Source organism: Sinocyclocheilus anshuiensis, unplaced genomic scaffold (assembly GCF_001515605.1).
Source record: "Sinocyclocheilus anshuiensis isolate Anshui unplaced genomic scaffold, SAMN03320099.WGS_v1.1 scaffold1696, whole genome shotgun sequence".
NCBI lineage: Eukaryota > Metazoa > Chordata > Actinopteri > Cypriniformes > Cyprinidae > Sinocyclocheilus > Sinocyclocheilus anshuiensis.
The window spans coordinates 403,354-419,477 of NW_015555835.1; the positions used below are offsets into that span (position 1 = coordinate 403,354).

A 16,124-nucleotide genomic window follows, 5' to 3' on the forward strand; every position below is an offset into this window, starting at 1 on the left:
GGAAAGAGTTAATAATGTATGAGAAAAAAAAAGAAATTAATGGCCAATTAAGAGGCGAATATTTTTTCAGCCACTAAACTTGACACTAAATGGGCATATATAGTCAAATACATAAGTAAGGTAATCTTAAATGCGAATATGAATTTCTGAGCCTTGATAATGGTACAACAGCTTTGTACAACAGAGGAATAAACAAATAATTGAGTCATTATAAACTTTAAATTTCCTCTAGTGAACCATTAAATGCTGCAAACGAATAAGTTCTAAATTGTGATTAGTTGGTACAGAAGTATCAAACAAGCTAATCAACTCAAACGTTGTTTATGTAATTTGGTGGAGAAAAGGGCAATTCTGTCACTGAACTTCACTTCAACTTGAATGACTGGGGGTCATTATTAACCTGCTATTATTAACCGGTTATTAACCTGTTCACCTCTACATATAAGAGACGCTTACACAAACTGAAGCTGTTGCTGAGAGAACACATAATTACACATGAAATGTTTTGTCATTAATGTTTGAGGGCCACTTCTTTGAGAGGTTCAATGAGACTACTAATGTCTTCAAATTTCAAATAAAGACACTTTACTGAACCTCGTTACTGAAAGAAACACAGCTGCAGTATTGGTGTTTAAAAAAAATTAGTTCTGAATTTCAGAGGTTGCCATAAAATAGTTTTCCCAATGTAAATTAATATTTAATTAATCTGAACAGCAAATGACACATGAATGAGTGAGTGTGTGGTTCCTAACCTTGGCTCCAGGTAGGATCCAGCTTCACAGATGTTGTTCTGGGTAAACTGCCACTAGTGGAGGAAATGTTCAAAGGAGTCCTGGCCTCGTCTGAGTGACCTTCAACCTCCATTTCCTGCTCCACTTTCCTATTTCCCAGCAGATCCTCTAAAGTGCTAGATTGGACCTTATCGGTCCTCTTTCTCTCTCTGTCGACCTGGGGGGGTCTGATCATAGTCCATTCATCTGGTGTGCCAGTTGTATGATGGATCTTCATGGGAATGCCGGAGGATGTAAGAAACAGTCCATCGCTGCTGGCAAACTTTTGAGAGACAAAAGGTTTAGATAAGCACAGTCTGGAACCAAACACCCTCATGATGTTCCTGTACTCCGTCTCATCCTGAAGAAGTTCCATCAGAATGCAGAGAGGTGACTTGATAGCACCCGAAATTGGCTTGCCAATCCGCTTCAGGTGACCCCGCACATGATTGGATAGGCCGGTCTTAGTGTCAAACCAGCCCAGGCAGAGCGGACAGGTATGCTCGGTTTTAGACTCTGGCTTATCTGCCATGATGAAAGCACATAATTACTTTAAATGAATAAGTTACATGTAGAAATGTTTGCACACATACATAAATATAGGTTATGCATGTGTGATTTTAGTTTGAGAGCAGTATCTAAAATCACAATAACTTGAACAAGGACAGGTGAACAATAATCACCTTTTCTGATTCTGCGATTCACTGAGGGAATTTTTCTGCGTATGCGTGGCTGGCGGTCCTGAGATGCCACTTGCTCAGGTGACACCACATGACGAGCATCATAACTTAGCCCCACCCTATGTAAGTGTCCTCTCACGTGGTTGGACAAGCCCACCCCAGACTCAAACACTGCAGGGCAATAGGGACAGCACTTCCTGCCCACCAAAGGCAAAGGGTTGACAATATACTCTGCATAAGGGTCACTTTGCTGATAAACAACATGATCAGAGTTATCCTCACTTATTATACTCTCAATACACTCCTCCTTCACTATAAATGTACAAATATCATCACTGTCCACCTCTATGCTATTGTCTGGATTAGTATCATTAGCATAGTCCGGAATGTTGTTGTTGAGAGAGATGAAAAAATCACTGGGGGTATTGCTATGAAACGGATCCAAAAACTCTTTGGTGCAGTCGCTAAAATCCTGAGCACCTTCATAGTCATCTCCCTCTTGTGGTGTAGTAGAGTCCCATTGTGGGGACTCAGGCTCACATTCTGGAAGACACACATGAGGAATATCGGCATGGGTGTTGCGGTACGGGATTGACATTTTTCTTTTTGAGGGTATTTTGTGCCGCAGCATTTGCAGCGCTGAAGTACTACCGGTTGAAGGATCTTTGGGACTGCTCTCAGTGCCAGGGTTCAGACAGGCTGCTTTACTCACAAACTCTGTTTTCGTTGTAAGATGTACGTCAAAGCTGGAAAGATATTTTGTCCTCTTTTCGGAGACAGCACTTTCATATTCTTGATTGTCTTCTTTGACATACGGGAGACCTGTTGTCACATCTATTTTCTCTGTAGGCAGAGGGGATAATTTGCTTGGCTTGTCACTTCTCAGTGAGAATGGTGACAGCTTGTTTGCTGGGCTGCCAGGGCTCCATTTGATCAGCGAGGAGCTGAAACCATCGCAGGCTTTTTGTGCTTCTTTGCATCTCACATTAAGGTCAGCTGAGCCATTGGGCCTAAAGGGCAGCTCACCTCTACCCTTAACAGACCGTTTCTCTGTGCTTTGAATCTTTGGCATCAGTAAAGATGAATCCTTATTTTTGGGTTGGCCCAACACAGCTTTTAAGTGGTCATCAATATTGCTGTGTGGTTGAGGTTCATAATTCTCATAATTCTGTCCGTGGATAAGCTCCACATGCTTTCTGAAACTATATCTATTCTTACTTCTAAATGTGCAATTTTTACATACAAAAAAGTCACCCGTCTTGCCACATGTGTTGTGGTGAGCTGTGCACTCGTGTGCCTCCATTTCAGTCATAGTCATATGATCACATTCCTCACAGCTATAAGACGGCTTCTCCATCTCATTAGTTTTGCCAGGATGGACGAAAGTTTTGGGGCATTTCGTTCCAAAGACACACTGGGGACATTGAAGACAAGCTCTTCTTCCCTCGACATCTATCTTACTGAAACCTTTAATCTCTTCCATCAGCCTCTCCCTCCGCACCTGGTGGATTATCATGTGCCTTTGCAGAGAGGTTAGGTCTCGGAACGAACGCCCACACTCTCTACATATAAAGGGTCGGGGAATGTCTTCTTGTCTCACCTTATTATTCCTATCTAAATGATACATCATATGCCTATGCAAATGCCTCTTCTCCTTGAAATTACCATTGCACTTTGAACACGGGAAGAAGGACTGCTCCTCGCCTGTTTTTGTCTCTGTCTTTAACCGTGCCGATTTTTCACCCATGTAGGTGTTTGTTTCTACGATGCTGCTGCCTTCATCACATCTCTCTTCCTTCTCGCTTGAAATTAGCTCCTGCATGGCAGCTGACTTGTCGCAGAATTTCTCCAGGCGCAAGCCAGCATATGCTTTCAAACTTTCCGGCTCTTTCCTGAAGGCATGTTCTTTGTTAATGGACGACTCAAAATCTGAGTCTTCGTCGGTTAGGGAATTCTGGCATGCGTAATCAAAGCCATCATATACCTGTCCTCCAGTGTCAGCCCTCTCCATGTCATGATTTTTACGCATCCTCCGTCTTTGGTTGGCAGGTGGAGCTCCATCAATCTCTACCTTTGTTCTTACTCCATCACCTGCTACGCTGCTTTTCAACAGTATCTGCATGAACTTCTCCTGCAGACCCCACTTCAGACCATCACAGTCATCAGAGGAACTCTCTGACATCTCCGAATCAAAGTCCCATAAGCACCCTGCTTTGATTCCCTTTCTAGCCAACAGTCGGCTGATTGGCCTGTTATCCAAGCCTTCCCCCACCAGCACATCTAAGAGGGCCTCACCATCACTGTTGTTTGATTCAGATGAGGCCCGTGCGGGCCACACTTTTAGGGTGCACCCTTCTGTTTTCTGCCGGGTGTCTGATTGAAGCTCACTGGGAGGCGGTAACACCTCAGGGCTAGTGTCTGTCCCGGGCAGAGGGGACATGTCTTTGTTGTGGACGCAGGGCTCCTCTGAGGTACAGTGTGAAGCAGCTCCATTAACAAGTGCTCCTGAAGGCAATGAGTCGTTTGTGCTGGGGGCAGCAGGGACGCTACCACAGACAAATGGGTTCGGCTGGACTCCATTTAAAGGGTTTTGGTGACTGTCCAAGGGCAGGGGCTCTGGTGGATCCAAGCTGTTATTGTTGTTGTTGTTGGGAGAAGATGTGCTTGTCAGCTCTTGAGTGTCATCAGAGGAAGATTCTACCTCTTTGTCTTCCTCTACACTTTCTTTTACTGCTGCCATAACAGAGACAACACAGTCTGTGAAAGAGAGACAAGCGATCAGTTTCAAGTCAACATCTCCATATAACTACTTATAAGGGTCAATGTTATGGTGGACACTGTGTCCTTGATAAAGGACAAGAAAACACATAGGTGCCAAGGTGGACACTGTGTCCTTGATAAAGGACAAGAAAACACATAGGTGAGTTCTCTTTGTATTCATGTTGATTTCATTTTTTATTTATTTTTTTACTTTCAAGAATCTTTTCTAAAGTAATGTATACAATTTATAAAGTAATTAATTTTATATATATATATATATATATATATATATATAAAATTTCCTGTATCTTTTTTTTTTCTTTTTGGTTGGAACACTTATACTTTATAGGCTGCACTCAAAGGTAGTTAAGCAGTTTTGTTATATAAAATATTATAATTCATTATGATATCGGTACAGTTCTTTTACACTGATATTTTTGTTTGTATGCAATAAAAAAAAAATCTAATAAAATTTTAATTCATAAATTAAAATGCAGACACCAAAAAGAGTTAAGGTCATTGTATGTAAAATTGTGTTGTAATGTATTTCTGAATAAATTAATAGACCCTATGAAAAAAAGTACATCACGAATATGTACCATCAAAGAATCATGCCCTCTAAAACAGACTAATGGTGGCCTAAAGAACATGGCCATCATTTTTTGCCACAATATGCATCTCAAACACCCACTGTCACTACTTTTTTTCACAACACACCACAACGTTAGCCCTGGAAGTCCTGGTGAGGAAGCTTAATTATGTGAACGCACCTCTGGGATCTAACCTTCCTGCTTCTCCCACCAAAGTTCTCAGTTGCCTACTAAAATTGACCAATTTCCATGGGAACAAAGCACACCACCAATAAGATCATATTATTCTGTCTTACCACTCTCTGATGGTGCCAAAGCTCATCCCAGCACGAGACTGTTGTTGCTTCAAACCTGACAAATTGGCACACTGCACACACACACACTCAGGTAGAAATGCTCCCGTTCATGACTAGCCAGAGAAATATACCTCAGGTGTCATCAGCCGATCTAATTATATTTGATGGTTTTCAACAGCTCAACACCAGCAAACCTGTGGGACAACAGGACTATGTTTAAAGGGTGTGTTAAAGGGGCCCATGCTTGCTGTTGTCCTGCTAGGCCACAGTGTATGCTCTGAGGATTTGACATTCAGCACTAGCTGCTCTCAACAGGAAGCCGCGTTGCTAACGAAGTGTTAAATTCAGTGTTAATGAGTGGCTTCACTGTTACCACCTCCTAGGTAAACCTTCCGAGATCCATATTCTCTCCATCTGTTGGGGTGTGAGGGGCTTTCGGAGGGAGAACAGACGCTCTGCATTTAAAAACTAACTTCACTGCAAGCCCCTAAACAGCAGGGTGGCAAAGCCTCAGAATATGATTTCAGCTTTAAATTTACAGGCCTCATTAGCTTCCAGTTTCCACACTGATCTGTTCCATACATAACAAACAGGGTTCAACTGCAATGCGTCTTTTAAAAATTCATTCGCTTCTATTTACTTCATTTAGTCAATGTTAAAAGGCTGCCTTTGCCTTGCTGGAAGCTATTTACAAGGATTATGAGCTTAAATACATTTACGCTCTGCACGGATATCAATCTGAAGCGATTAGCTCTTTCTCTCAATCTTGCTCTAACTCTCTTTCTTCCCTCCTTGAAATATGCTCAGTAATGAGCATGTTTGAATTCACAAACAACAATGAATCAGAGGAGGTCCCCCTGTGATCAGTATAAATTAACTGCACAAGTAAAAGAGCACTTAACACTTACACGACACACATATGTCGTGCTCTCTCTCTTTCTCTCTCAGCCCCTATTCTTTCCATCAGCACTTGTTCTAACACTTGGGTTGCACCTCATCTTGAGGTTACTGCTGAAAAAATAAGAGGTGATAATTGCATATTATCATTACACATTATTCTGGAACCCCAGAAGGTAAACTTTTCTTGGATATTTATTAATCATAGGAGAATACAAACTACTTATGTTCCACTTTGGTGTTTTCAACTTTTTTTCCACCTACTACACTTTTATGATGGTGATAAAAGGCCAAAAGTTGTACGTATATGTTCCAAGAATACAATTATATGGTGTACTACAAATGCAAAGAACCATAATGTATGTTCTATAAATATGAGGGATGAAGAACTCAAATCAATCTCTATTTAAAAGTAACTTCCTAAAGTAGGGTGAAGACACGGACCTACTGTATATTGCACTTTCCTTCTGCACATGTAAGCTATAAAACAGAAATTGATTCCCAAAACACTTCAGACTCATTCAACTGAATGAAGCTGTGAAACCACTTGTAGTTTTCTCAGACTCTTCCCCAAAAAGGGAGGACTAAAACAACAGTTGGAAAAACCAAGTGGGGCAAGTCATTCAGAGCAGTTATCTGTCTATGTGAATCGGCAACATGCCCAACTCCATTTCACTTTATCTATTACTCTCTCTCTCTTTCTTTCTTTTACCTGTCCTTCATTTCCCCATCCTCTCTTCCTACTTCACAGGAAAAAAAAAACACATCTAAACAAAGAGGGGAGGCCGTAGCCCCTCAAGTACAGAGCAGAGAATCTTCCTCGGTTAATGGGGGTTATTGATTTGTTTGACACACTGTGAATTTATGAAGCCGCCTCTCAAGTGTGAGACTCTAACAAAGCACAGCTGTGAGCAAACAAACAGGTAGCTATTCAACCTGACACCTCACAGAGACTGAGGAGAACCTGTCCTTTCTCTTCTTCTCTTGCCATGTTGAAGAAAAGCGTTGAGTTCAACTCAGTCTTGTGAACACACAGAGCAGCAGTGACAGGAGCTGGGTTTGCTGGGTTACACAGCACATGCTACAGCTGACGGGACAAGAGATGTTCTGGGGAGTTTTTTGCAAGGGAATACTCATATATTTGGGAATTTCATATTATATTTTTTCATTATTTATAATGAATTTAATGACTTGAATGAATTAGAATTTGTGAAATGCGTTCAGAGGTCTCACTTAACAAGTCTGACTAATAATAATTAATAAAATGCAGAATGATTAACCTGCTTCACCATGAATTTAACTTATTAAAACAGACTCTCAATACAAAGAAGTAGTGTCTATACTTAAGATAAATGGACCACAAGGTATTTGCATTTTGATCCACTCTGTTGGTTGTGTTTTTGTTCTTAATTTTTCCAAAAATGTCACTGTTTAATAAGAAACAAGGAATGACCTCTGTAGTAACCTTTCCACATACACATTCAGTGTTTATATTTATAGATTTGGCAGAAGCTTTTATCCAAAGTGACTGTATTCAAGTTATACATTTCTTCCTTGGGAATAAAAACCTTTGCGCCCCCAGCACCACACTGTACTGTCTGAGCTACAGGAAAGCAAATATACACTGGATAGCTGTCATTTGTTGCACATAATTTGTATCATACATTACAACCCTTGAAAATGTCTGAGTATGTTTTATCCCCCCTTCTTTCTCCTTCATTTGCAAAAGAAACTAAAATGCACAGAGAGTGGCAAGGATCCAATTTCTTTTGAACGCTGTGTGGAAATTGAGAGCTCAGCAATAAATCTGCTTCAATACACAATCTCCACAGAGCGCGGGGCAGCTACCTTAGAGATCTCTCCCTCTGTGTCTAACAAACCGCTGCTTTACCAGGAGCCAACTAACGTCTTGGATGCCACTGCACTGCAAAAGTTGCATTTTCCAGGGGCTGCCATTCATAGCCAAGGTGATGCAATGTTGCGATTTTGTTAACTAACCCGGATTAAAAAACAGTCCACAAATTTGGCTTTGGATTTCAAAACAAAAGAGCACATCCTTCCTTTAACCAAATTAAATGAGCATCAACTCATATTCAAAGACTCAATCATGCAGCTCTCCTCAGTATTCTTTCCTAAAATAGAGCGAGTGAAACGCCTGCTCCTCCTGATGGTAGATTTAGGATCGGGGAGAGGGGAAAGGGGGGTCACTGGGCATGATAAAAGGGGACAGGGAGTGAGTGACAGTTGGGTTAAGACAGAAGTCATGTTCAATAGCAGGTAAGGAACATCAAAAGGCGAGTTCACAGGAAACCTATGCAACCTTATCTAGAAGGAGGATTTTCTGTCGTGTGAAGTAGATTAGTGGTGCCAGAGCTGCTGACATGGCCTCATTTGCTGCCCTGTAGTGTTGGAGGAGGATTAAACCATATAAACCTTGAAGCCTTAAACAATACCTTTCAAAATTAGACAGATTAAGGGAGGGTTGTCTGATGGGGATTTCCCATGGCTTTGTCAGTTTAAAACTTTGCTTTTTTAAAAAGGGAGCAAGAGAGCAGGGGAAAAAAGCTGAGCAGATCTGGGGTTTCAGTTTTAATGAGGGCGCTCTTATTGTGAGCCGGGCAGTGGGTGCGAAGTAGCGCGGGTCGACAGGCCCTTAAACAGTAGCCTCTCTCGCACCTTAAAGAATGATGCAAAGTGTTTGTCACTTTAAGAACGGGGCGAAAGTTTTCTGGCAGTTGCATCATTGCGGTAGTTTTACGCGGTGGCACATCTCTTGATGAAAAATAAACATTGATTGTTGCGCACTATTCTGTGTAAAATATGAAAGCGAAACGCCATGAAATATACTTCCTCTCAGGTCATGAGTTGTAGGTGCTTTTTCAGCTGTGTTGTACGTCGTCGATTTTTCTTTATGTGAAATGTGATGATTACTGGATATCTGATTGAAATACGGTGGGGCTGCACGGGCCCGTATCTACTGCTGTGATCGAGGGCAGACTCACATGCGCTTGTCTTGCTTGAGTAGTGCGAAAGAAAAAAGCTAACTTTGTCACTGCCGCTTTGCTGAAGACACGTGACCAATCAGATGAAAGCGTGTCAATGTCAACGCTTGTCTACACGCTGAGGACGGGATCGGGTCTAAGCGAGCAGACATCAATACGCTTAAATTTGGAGAAATGTCAAGCGCCGCAGGTTTCGGGATGAAACAACTTTTATTACCTTTTCTTAAAATGCAATGTGCCGCGCAAGCTAAGACATGAGCAACACAATAAAAGCGAGGAAAGTGGAAAAGGGCAAATAGTGGCAGACGATTCCTATCTAAATCAGGACCAAACTGATGGATGTAAACACATTCAAACTGACTTTTTGTTTAACCAAAACGTAATCTAAAATAACACTGTGCTAATCAAAAAAACGACCCGTTCTTAACCACACAAAGCAAAGCTTGCACTTTCTGGTCCATCTCCCCCTGAACAGGCTCCCTTAGGATATTAAAAAATCATCACATTTTTATCAGTCCCTGCTGCTTGTCAATGGCATCTATTAAAGCTGAATGAGGAGGCGGAGCTGCATCCAGACTGGTCATTAACACCAGATCCCCACTCAATCAGAGCAACTCCCAAATATATCAAAGAGGAAGCTGCATGTGTGCAGAAGGAGAGGTAGGGGGTTTGCTCAGTAGCCTGAGAAAGGCCCCATGGAGAGATGTAAATAACCTCCCGAGAGACTCCCAGCGGGCTGTAAAGAAGATGCTAACTGGGAGACGATGGGAAGCTAATGAGTATAACAGTAAATGTATACAAAAGACAGAAGGAGAGGCCCTCCCTCTTTATTCCAGTTAAGATGCTCTTATCAATGACAGGGCGCCGAAGCCACTTTCCTCGCTGCACCGTCTGGTTGTACGTAACATGCGGCACTCCATGAAGTAAAAATGCAGCTGACCAAACCAAAAAATTGTGCTGTTTGATAAGCAACAGATCAGGTGATCTGTTAATATATTTTTTTTACTTTTGAACAACAAACAAACATAGCATGGTGTAAACCTACGCATTTCAGAAACATATGCAAACATATGCGAGCAGGTCGATTGGAAACTGAAATTTTTCAGCATCAAGTTGGAATAAATACCAGGTTTTAATACTTAATTTTTATGGAATCGCAGCAAAACAGCTAAATGTGACTTTCTGCCAGGATGTACCCTGCACAATTCAAAATTTAACTGTGGTTCCACACAAAAGTGTAAAACAAGGACTGTATTTACTTCCAATATAAATCCAATATAATTAAGTCACTATTATTATTATTATTACTATTAAGCCATGAGCTGACAGAATCATTACTTCATACTGGTCTCTACCACTGATGACCAACAGATGGCTCTGGCAACTCAGCATTTTGCCAGACTTTCTATAACCAGATTACATAAAATTAATATGTAAAAACAACTGAATATATAAATTAAAAAAGGGAAAAAGAAAGTGAAAATAAATATCAATAATAATATCAAAAATATCAAATACCCTAAATATATTTAGGGTGATATTTAAAATAAATAAAAGAGTTTGTTTTTATGTGTTTGTGGAGAAAAGTAAAAGATTTATTTCATTTTAAAAGTGCTTTTTTTAAAGATTTAAAAAAATATATATATAAATTATTAGGTTAAAAATGAATAATAATTAATGCTTTGACTTCCATTTTTCTATTTTCAAACTCCGGTTGTACAAACGGAGTTTCAGAACCTGCTTGTGAACACATCAATAAGCAGAATATTAGTATATGTAATGACTGCACAGGTAAACCATTCACACACTCTCATCTAGTCTCTTAATACCATATAATTCAGTAATTTCTTCCTGACAGAAATGCTCTATAGTCACACATCACCCTGCAACCTCTGTTCAAAGCTCTAAAATATCACATCCAACAGGAACAATTGGAAAATTTAATGAGATTGGTGAACCACAACCTTGAAGGATTTCACAAGAAAAATGTTTTGGGGGCTTGACAGTTAATTCTCAGGCAAACTTTTGCCTTTACCCTTTCAATCAATAGAAACAGTGGATTTAATTTTGGTTAATTGGTGCTCAGTAAGAGACACCCTTCAGCGTCGATAGAACATTCTTACGGCCTTGGTCCTATTGATTCTGGAATCTCTTGTAGGCACTTACAAACGTGTCTGTTCCGATGGATTCTGTTCTTCTGCGGTTCTCATATTTTTAAATACGAGAACCTGCGATAAGAGACTTCAAATAAAACTGGTATTAGATGAGTATGTAATTTCACTCAATACTTACTATATCATGCACTACAAAAATCAAGCAATACTCAATATAATTTTCCATATATTTACACAAAGTTTTCAGCTGTTCCTTTAAGACCAAGTAACATTGTCATATTGTTACCAACATTTCATACTGATACAACTACAGTTATTTAAAATAGACTATAAATGGCATAGACGTTAGTGAATCTTCCGAGAGAAGCATTCATATCTTTTAACTGTAACCAAGTTTAGCACCCCGCAGAGCATTAGTGATCAAATCCTGGCCCCTAGTGGTGAAGTCATCAGTGTGAGATCTGGAGCCCGAGGCTGCTGCAGTCTGTTTGTAGCTTCTGGTGAGCTGAAAGATTTTACGTGTGTAACTTTCCTCATAAAGTCTTTAATAGGAAGAAGTGTTCTCATTTGCTTATCCATGGTGTGGATAACTGACTACCGGGACACCTATATGCCATATTTGTTTCAAAGTTGTGAGAATTGTGCTAAGAGAGAGGCAAGCTCTCGACTTGGAACGAGCCTAACAGGCGACAATCACATCTGTCAAGTAATTTTGGCACACATCCCAAGACAAACTTCAGAGACAAAGATATCGTTTGAATGCAGAACGCAGACAGGTTAACATTTTTCGTACTATCGTCTCGACTCTGTTGGATCATTGTCCAATTACACAAAATTATTTTGGCAGATTTTCTCACACAACATTATACCCAGATTCCCCTTTTTGGCCTTTTTCTGGAGGGCTGCTAGAGGAAGATGAATGTTGCCAGGTTTCCAGGCTGACGGGAAGTATGCCTGTGACAAGCGTAACTGACAGCTCTGATTTCATTTGACTGGTGATCACACCCAGCTATAGTATCAGAGCAGTTCACACATCTGTGCCTCAGCTCAAGGTGTTGAGACATGCCACCAAATATCTGGAACATTACACGCACCCCTGGTGCTGTGTACAGGCAGCAAGAGCACTGCCGCTCCAGCTTTCCAGCAACATTAGCGAAGACACAAATCTTACATTCGCCGTTTCCATCCTAATTCTGTCAGCATTTAATCTCTTTCTTAATGAAATTTCCACACGCTTATTAACAATTTACAATGATTAATAACATTATTACAATTTGCTACAATACAGAAAACAAACGAGACTAAATTGTTATTCTTTTAGAAATATATTTGGTTCCTACCAGTGTTTTCCAAAACATTGGTACCCTGGCCTGTAGTTCTCTGTAAACCCACCTGTAACATCAACATATAGATAGACAGTGAATTTTTATGTGGCATTTTACGTCACATTAGAAGTTTCAAAAGGATATGCGTGACATGTAAGGCACAAATAGCAAGCTACAACATATCAGTAGTAGTAGTTAGTTAATCAAAAATACATATATAATTAAATATCACAATTTCAAGGAACTGCTTCCTATTTTAGTAGATTTAAAAATAATAATCCAATAATAAAGCAGAATTTTCAGCAGTCATTACTCCAGACTTCAGTGTAACATGATCATTCTAATATGCTCATTTGGTGCTCAACATTTCTTATAATTATCACAGTTGAAAACAGTTAACATTTCTGCTTAACATTTCTGTAGAAACTGTGGTATATTTTTTAGGATTCTTTGATGAACAATCATCTATATTTTTGCTACAGTACTACATATAAATTGCTAGGATTCCCCAAACACGGCTGCTTAATCATTTAGCTCAACATCTCGTTTAAGTAATACAGCTCATTACATTCTAATATACTGATGAGTCTGGTGGCTGTAATGAGAGATCATGCTAGAGGTTAAATGATATGGAATGAGCAGCTAATAGTAAGAGTATAGCACTGGATAAATAGGCCTCTCTCTCTCATGGCCTCTTCCTCTAATAGATTTATGCAGGTCTCTATGTTCTGGCTAGATCAACAGCTTACTGAAATATCTCTCCGGCCCAGCTGCAGTAGTGCTGGCTTGCTAATTCAGGCCAGTGTACTTCCATTAAAACAGTCCCCTGTGTCTTCATTTAGAACACTGCGAACTGGGAGCCCAGCAAAAACAGGGAAGACGGGACAAATTTTTATCATTCTGCACATTCCAGAAATGTCTCAGCGCAAATATTTGACCTTGCTGAGTGACACATAATCAATTTGCTTGAAAATCGGCTTAGAGTATTTTCATTTTGGTCTTGCTATGTAAACTGTCTTTACAGGATTTGATAATGCATTTGTGGACATGCGGGTTGCAGGTTGCAGGTTGCATGTGCCTGAGCCCTATTCCCAGTCTTGACCCTCCTCAATTATGTTTAGTATTAATATTTGACCTCTGAATTCACTGGAAATTTTTCAGAATAAAGCTCTGTGGGTTCTTTCAAGGGTTAAATGAAGTGTGCATTTTTATATTACAAGCTCTCTGAAATTCTTGATTCTGATTGGTCGATCGCTTTGATCCAACAGCAAAATCATTCCAAATAATGATCGTTGTCAATTGGCAACACTTTAGAATTTGGGAATAAACTGCTCATTTCATTTGTTTTCTTGTGTTCGACATCTCCACAGTCACAATATGCAAACTAAAAACACGACTCAAATCAATATTCAAGTAACTTTGCAATAAGTGGGAGGTAAAACAGTCATCATACCTTACTTAATCAAATTAAGCACAGAAAAAAAAGCTTTTTAAAAATTATTGTTTAGAATGCTCAAGTAACAATCTGCTGAAATCTATGAAACTAACACTGTAATAGTGCTTCACCTCAATTATAAAAACAAAAACATTTGCCCTCGGCTTTATTTTTAAACTCCAATAAAAATGGTAGATATCCTTGTGTTTCCTTGGCCCCCATTTATCCAGTGTCAATATCTGTATGATCATTGTATGCAGAATGGTGTGTAAGAATAGCTTCATTGTGAAACTAGATAATGAAGAATGGAAAATCAAAAAGTTGGAAAGAACTGATGATCCAAACCATAATAAGGATACTTAGAACATATGAAAGTAAAAACTAGAAGAAAATTATGCAGTCACATATTTGCAATAACAGCCCACAAACACCAACAATGTGACAACCTGGGTTATATTTCCAAACTGTCATTGCTATTTAATAATAGTATAAACAACAGGTAGTTCCACTTGTCTAATCTGACTGGACAAGCAGAGTTGTGAGCAGGAAGTCGTTTTTTTTTTTTTCACTACATTGCTTGTTTCTAATGCTAGCTTAGTTTCCTTGTTGCTTTGGCTCTTTGTTATGGTAGGCCTACTATTTTCATTGATGGAGAAGAAATATACAACTAACTGCCATTTTTGTCTATTAGTTACTTATTTATTTTAAATTATATTATATTACTTCATTTATTCAGTGTATTTATAGAATAAATAATCAAGGGTGACATTTTAAGTGTAGGTAGACAGTTTGTGAGTCACGGCTGACAAGTCACATACTTGCAAGTCAAACATTTGACCAGTGAGCAAATGAAAAAACTGAATCTTGACATGGTTGGCAGAAGAAAAAAAAGAGTAAATCTGGATTTTACTTTGGCACTCAAAGTTGTCATGCAGCAAAACAAAGTTTGTGCTCCTGATAAATTGACCAATGGAGGTAAAGCAGGATTTATCAAAATGATGTGTTATAGGGGCCATCTATGAGGTCACACACAAATATGTTATTTCATTTTATACAAAATATAAAATGTGCATTTACAGCTATAAAAAGTTCAGGGGGCATGCAAGAATATTTCATATAGGGCGTATTTTTAAGTACCATTCAAAATGATCGACTGTGGTTTACAAGAGAAAGCAATAGGCTGGCGGGATGTTTCTTTGCCGCGGTGCGCAAACGCGCTGCGCTTAGATTCCCTCCAATCAAGGTCGCGTCGAGCGTCTTCAAGACGAGCGTCTAAACGCATCTGCGCTCTTCAAGTGTCAAATCCGCGACTAGAGGCCGCGACACAGACTCCCTGCTCACTCGGAAAAACAGATCGTCTCATCCAATGACTGACACCGCTTTGGATCGATTCTGACACCCACCTTGTAAAAGTGTGTATAAAGTGTTTTTCAGGGGGAAACGAGAAACCGCGCGAGTGCGCTCAGATGACAGAGGAGCGTCCAACTTTTCCCCAAATACAATACTATTCAGAGCAATAGCGTATATGACAACAGAGGGGTGAAATGTTAGCTTGCGCGATTCGTGACTGGCACGGTGTTGACATACCTGATGCCCGTGTATAAGCTCTCGTGCCCATGCAAGTACTCAAGCCAAACTCATCTCTCAACACGGTTAAACACACATCCGTCAAGGGAAGATGTTCTTAAGCTTTAACCCTACCTTCCCAGAGAATGACACTATAACATGGGGACAAGTTTGTCATGGTACTTGATTACAGTCCTTTTTTTCGTCCTCCATCCGTTACAATGTCGCCATTTTGCCAAATATTCTGCAGGTTGAACTAAAACTCCAGGAGGGATGTTCGGTCTGTGCGTTCACAAATCACGCCATATACTAAGACTAAAAAAAACGTTGACATCCTTTCAAAGAGAAAACGAATAGTTAAAGTCGTGTTATTTTTCACGGAGAAGTTGCACTGGGTCTTTATAAAGACGGGTGAAGTGGAGACATACTGTAAATCCCCCGCTCGCGATATGGATTGTTCCACAGACAGAGGGTGAATTCTTCTTAGGTGAAGTTAATGCTGGTGTTGGGAAAAGACAGAAAAGATGGTGGGAAGGTGGACTTGCACACCTAGCGATGTGGTGAATAATGGAATGCTTTTTATTTTGTCAGTAATTAGAAGTATTTTTTGCTGGAAATTGTAGCCATACTTTTAGTCTGCAGTTGTAAATTGTTTGATAATACCAGACACAAACAACTGTCTTGATTAT

General features: G+C 39.9%; 1 protein-coding gene across 1 annotated transcript in view; it reads right to left on the reverse strand.

The window, feature by feature from the left end:
- The window catches only part of znf644b (zinc finger protein 644b), a 20,325-nt gene extending 4,554 nt beyond the window's left edge, over nucleotides 1–15,771 (reverse strand). Inside the window, exons 1-3 of the mRNA XM_016469771.1 lie at nucleotides 15,571–15,771; nucleotides 1,454–4,207; nucleotides 753–1,295 (exon numbers count right to left, since the gene is read on the reverse strand). Of these exons, the coding sequence (XP_016325257.1) occupies nucleotides 753–1,295; nucleotides 1,454–4,207; nucleotides 15,571–15,613 (3,340 nt within the window). The 5' untranslated portion in view covers nucleotides 15,614–15,771. The remainder of the gene's footprint in view (nucleotides 1–752; nucleotides 1,296–1,453; nucleotides 4,208–15,570) is intronic.
- Nucleotides 15,772–16,124: the final 353 nt, after the last annotated feature.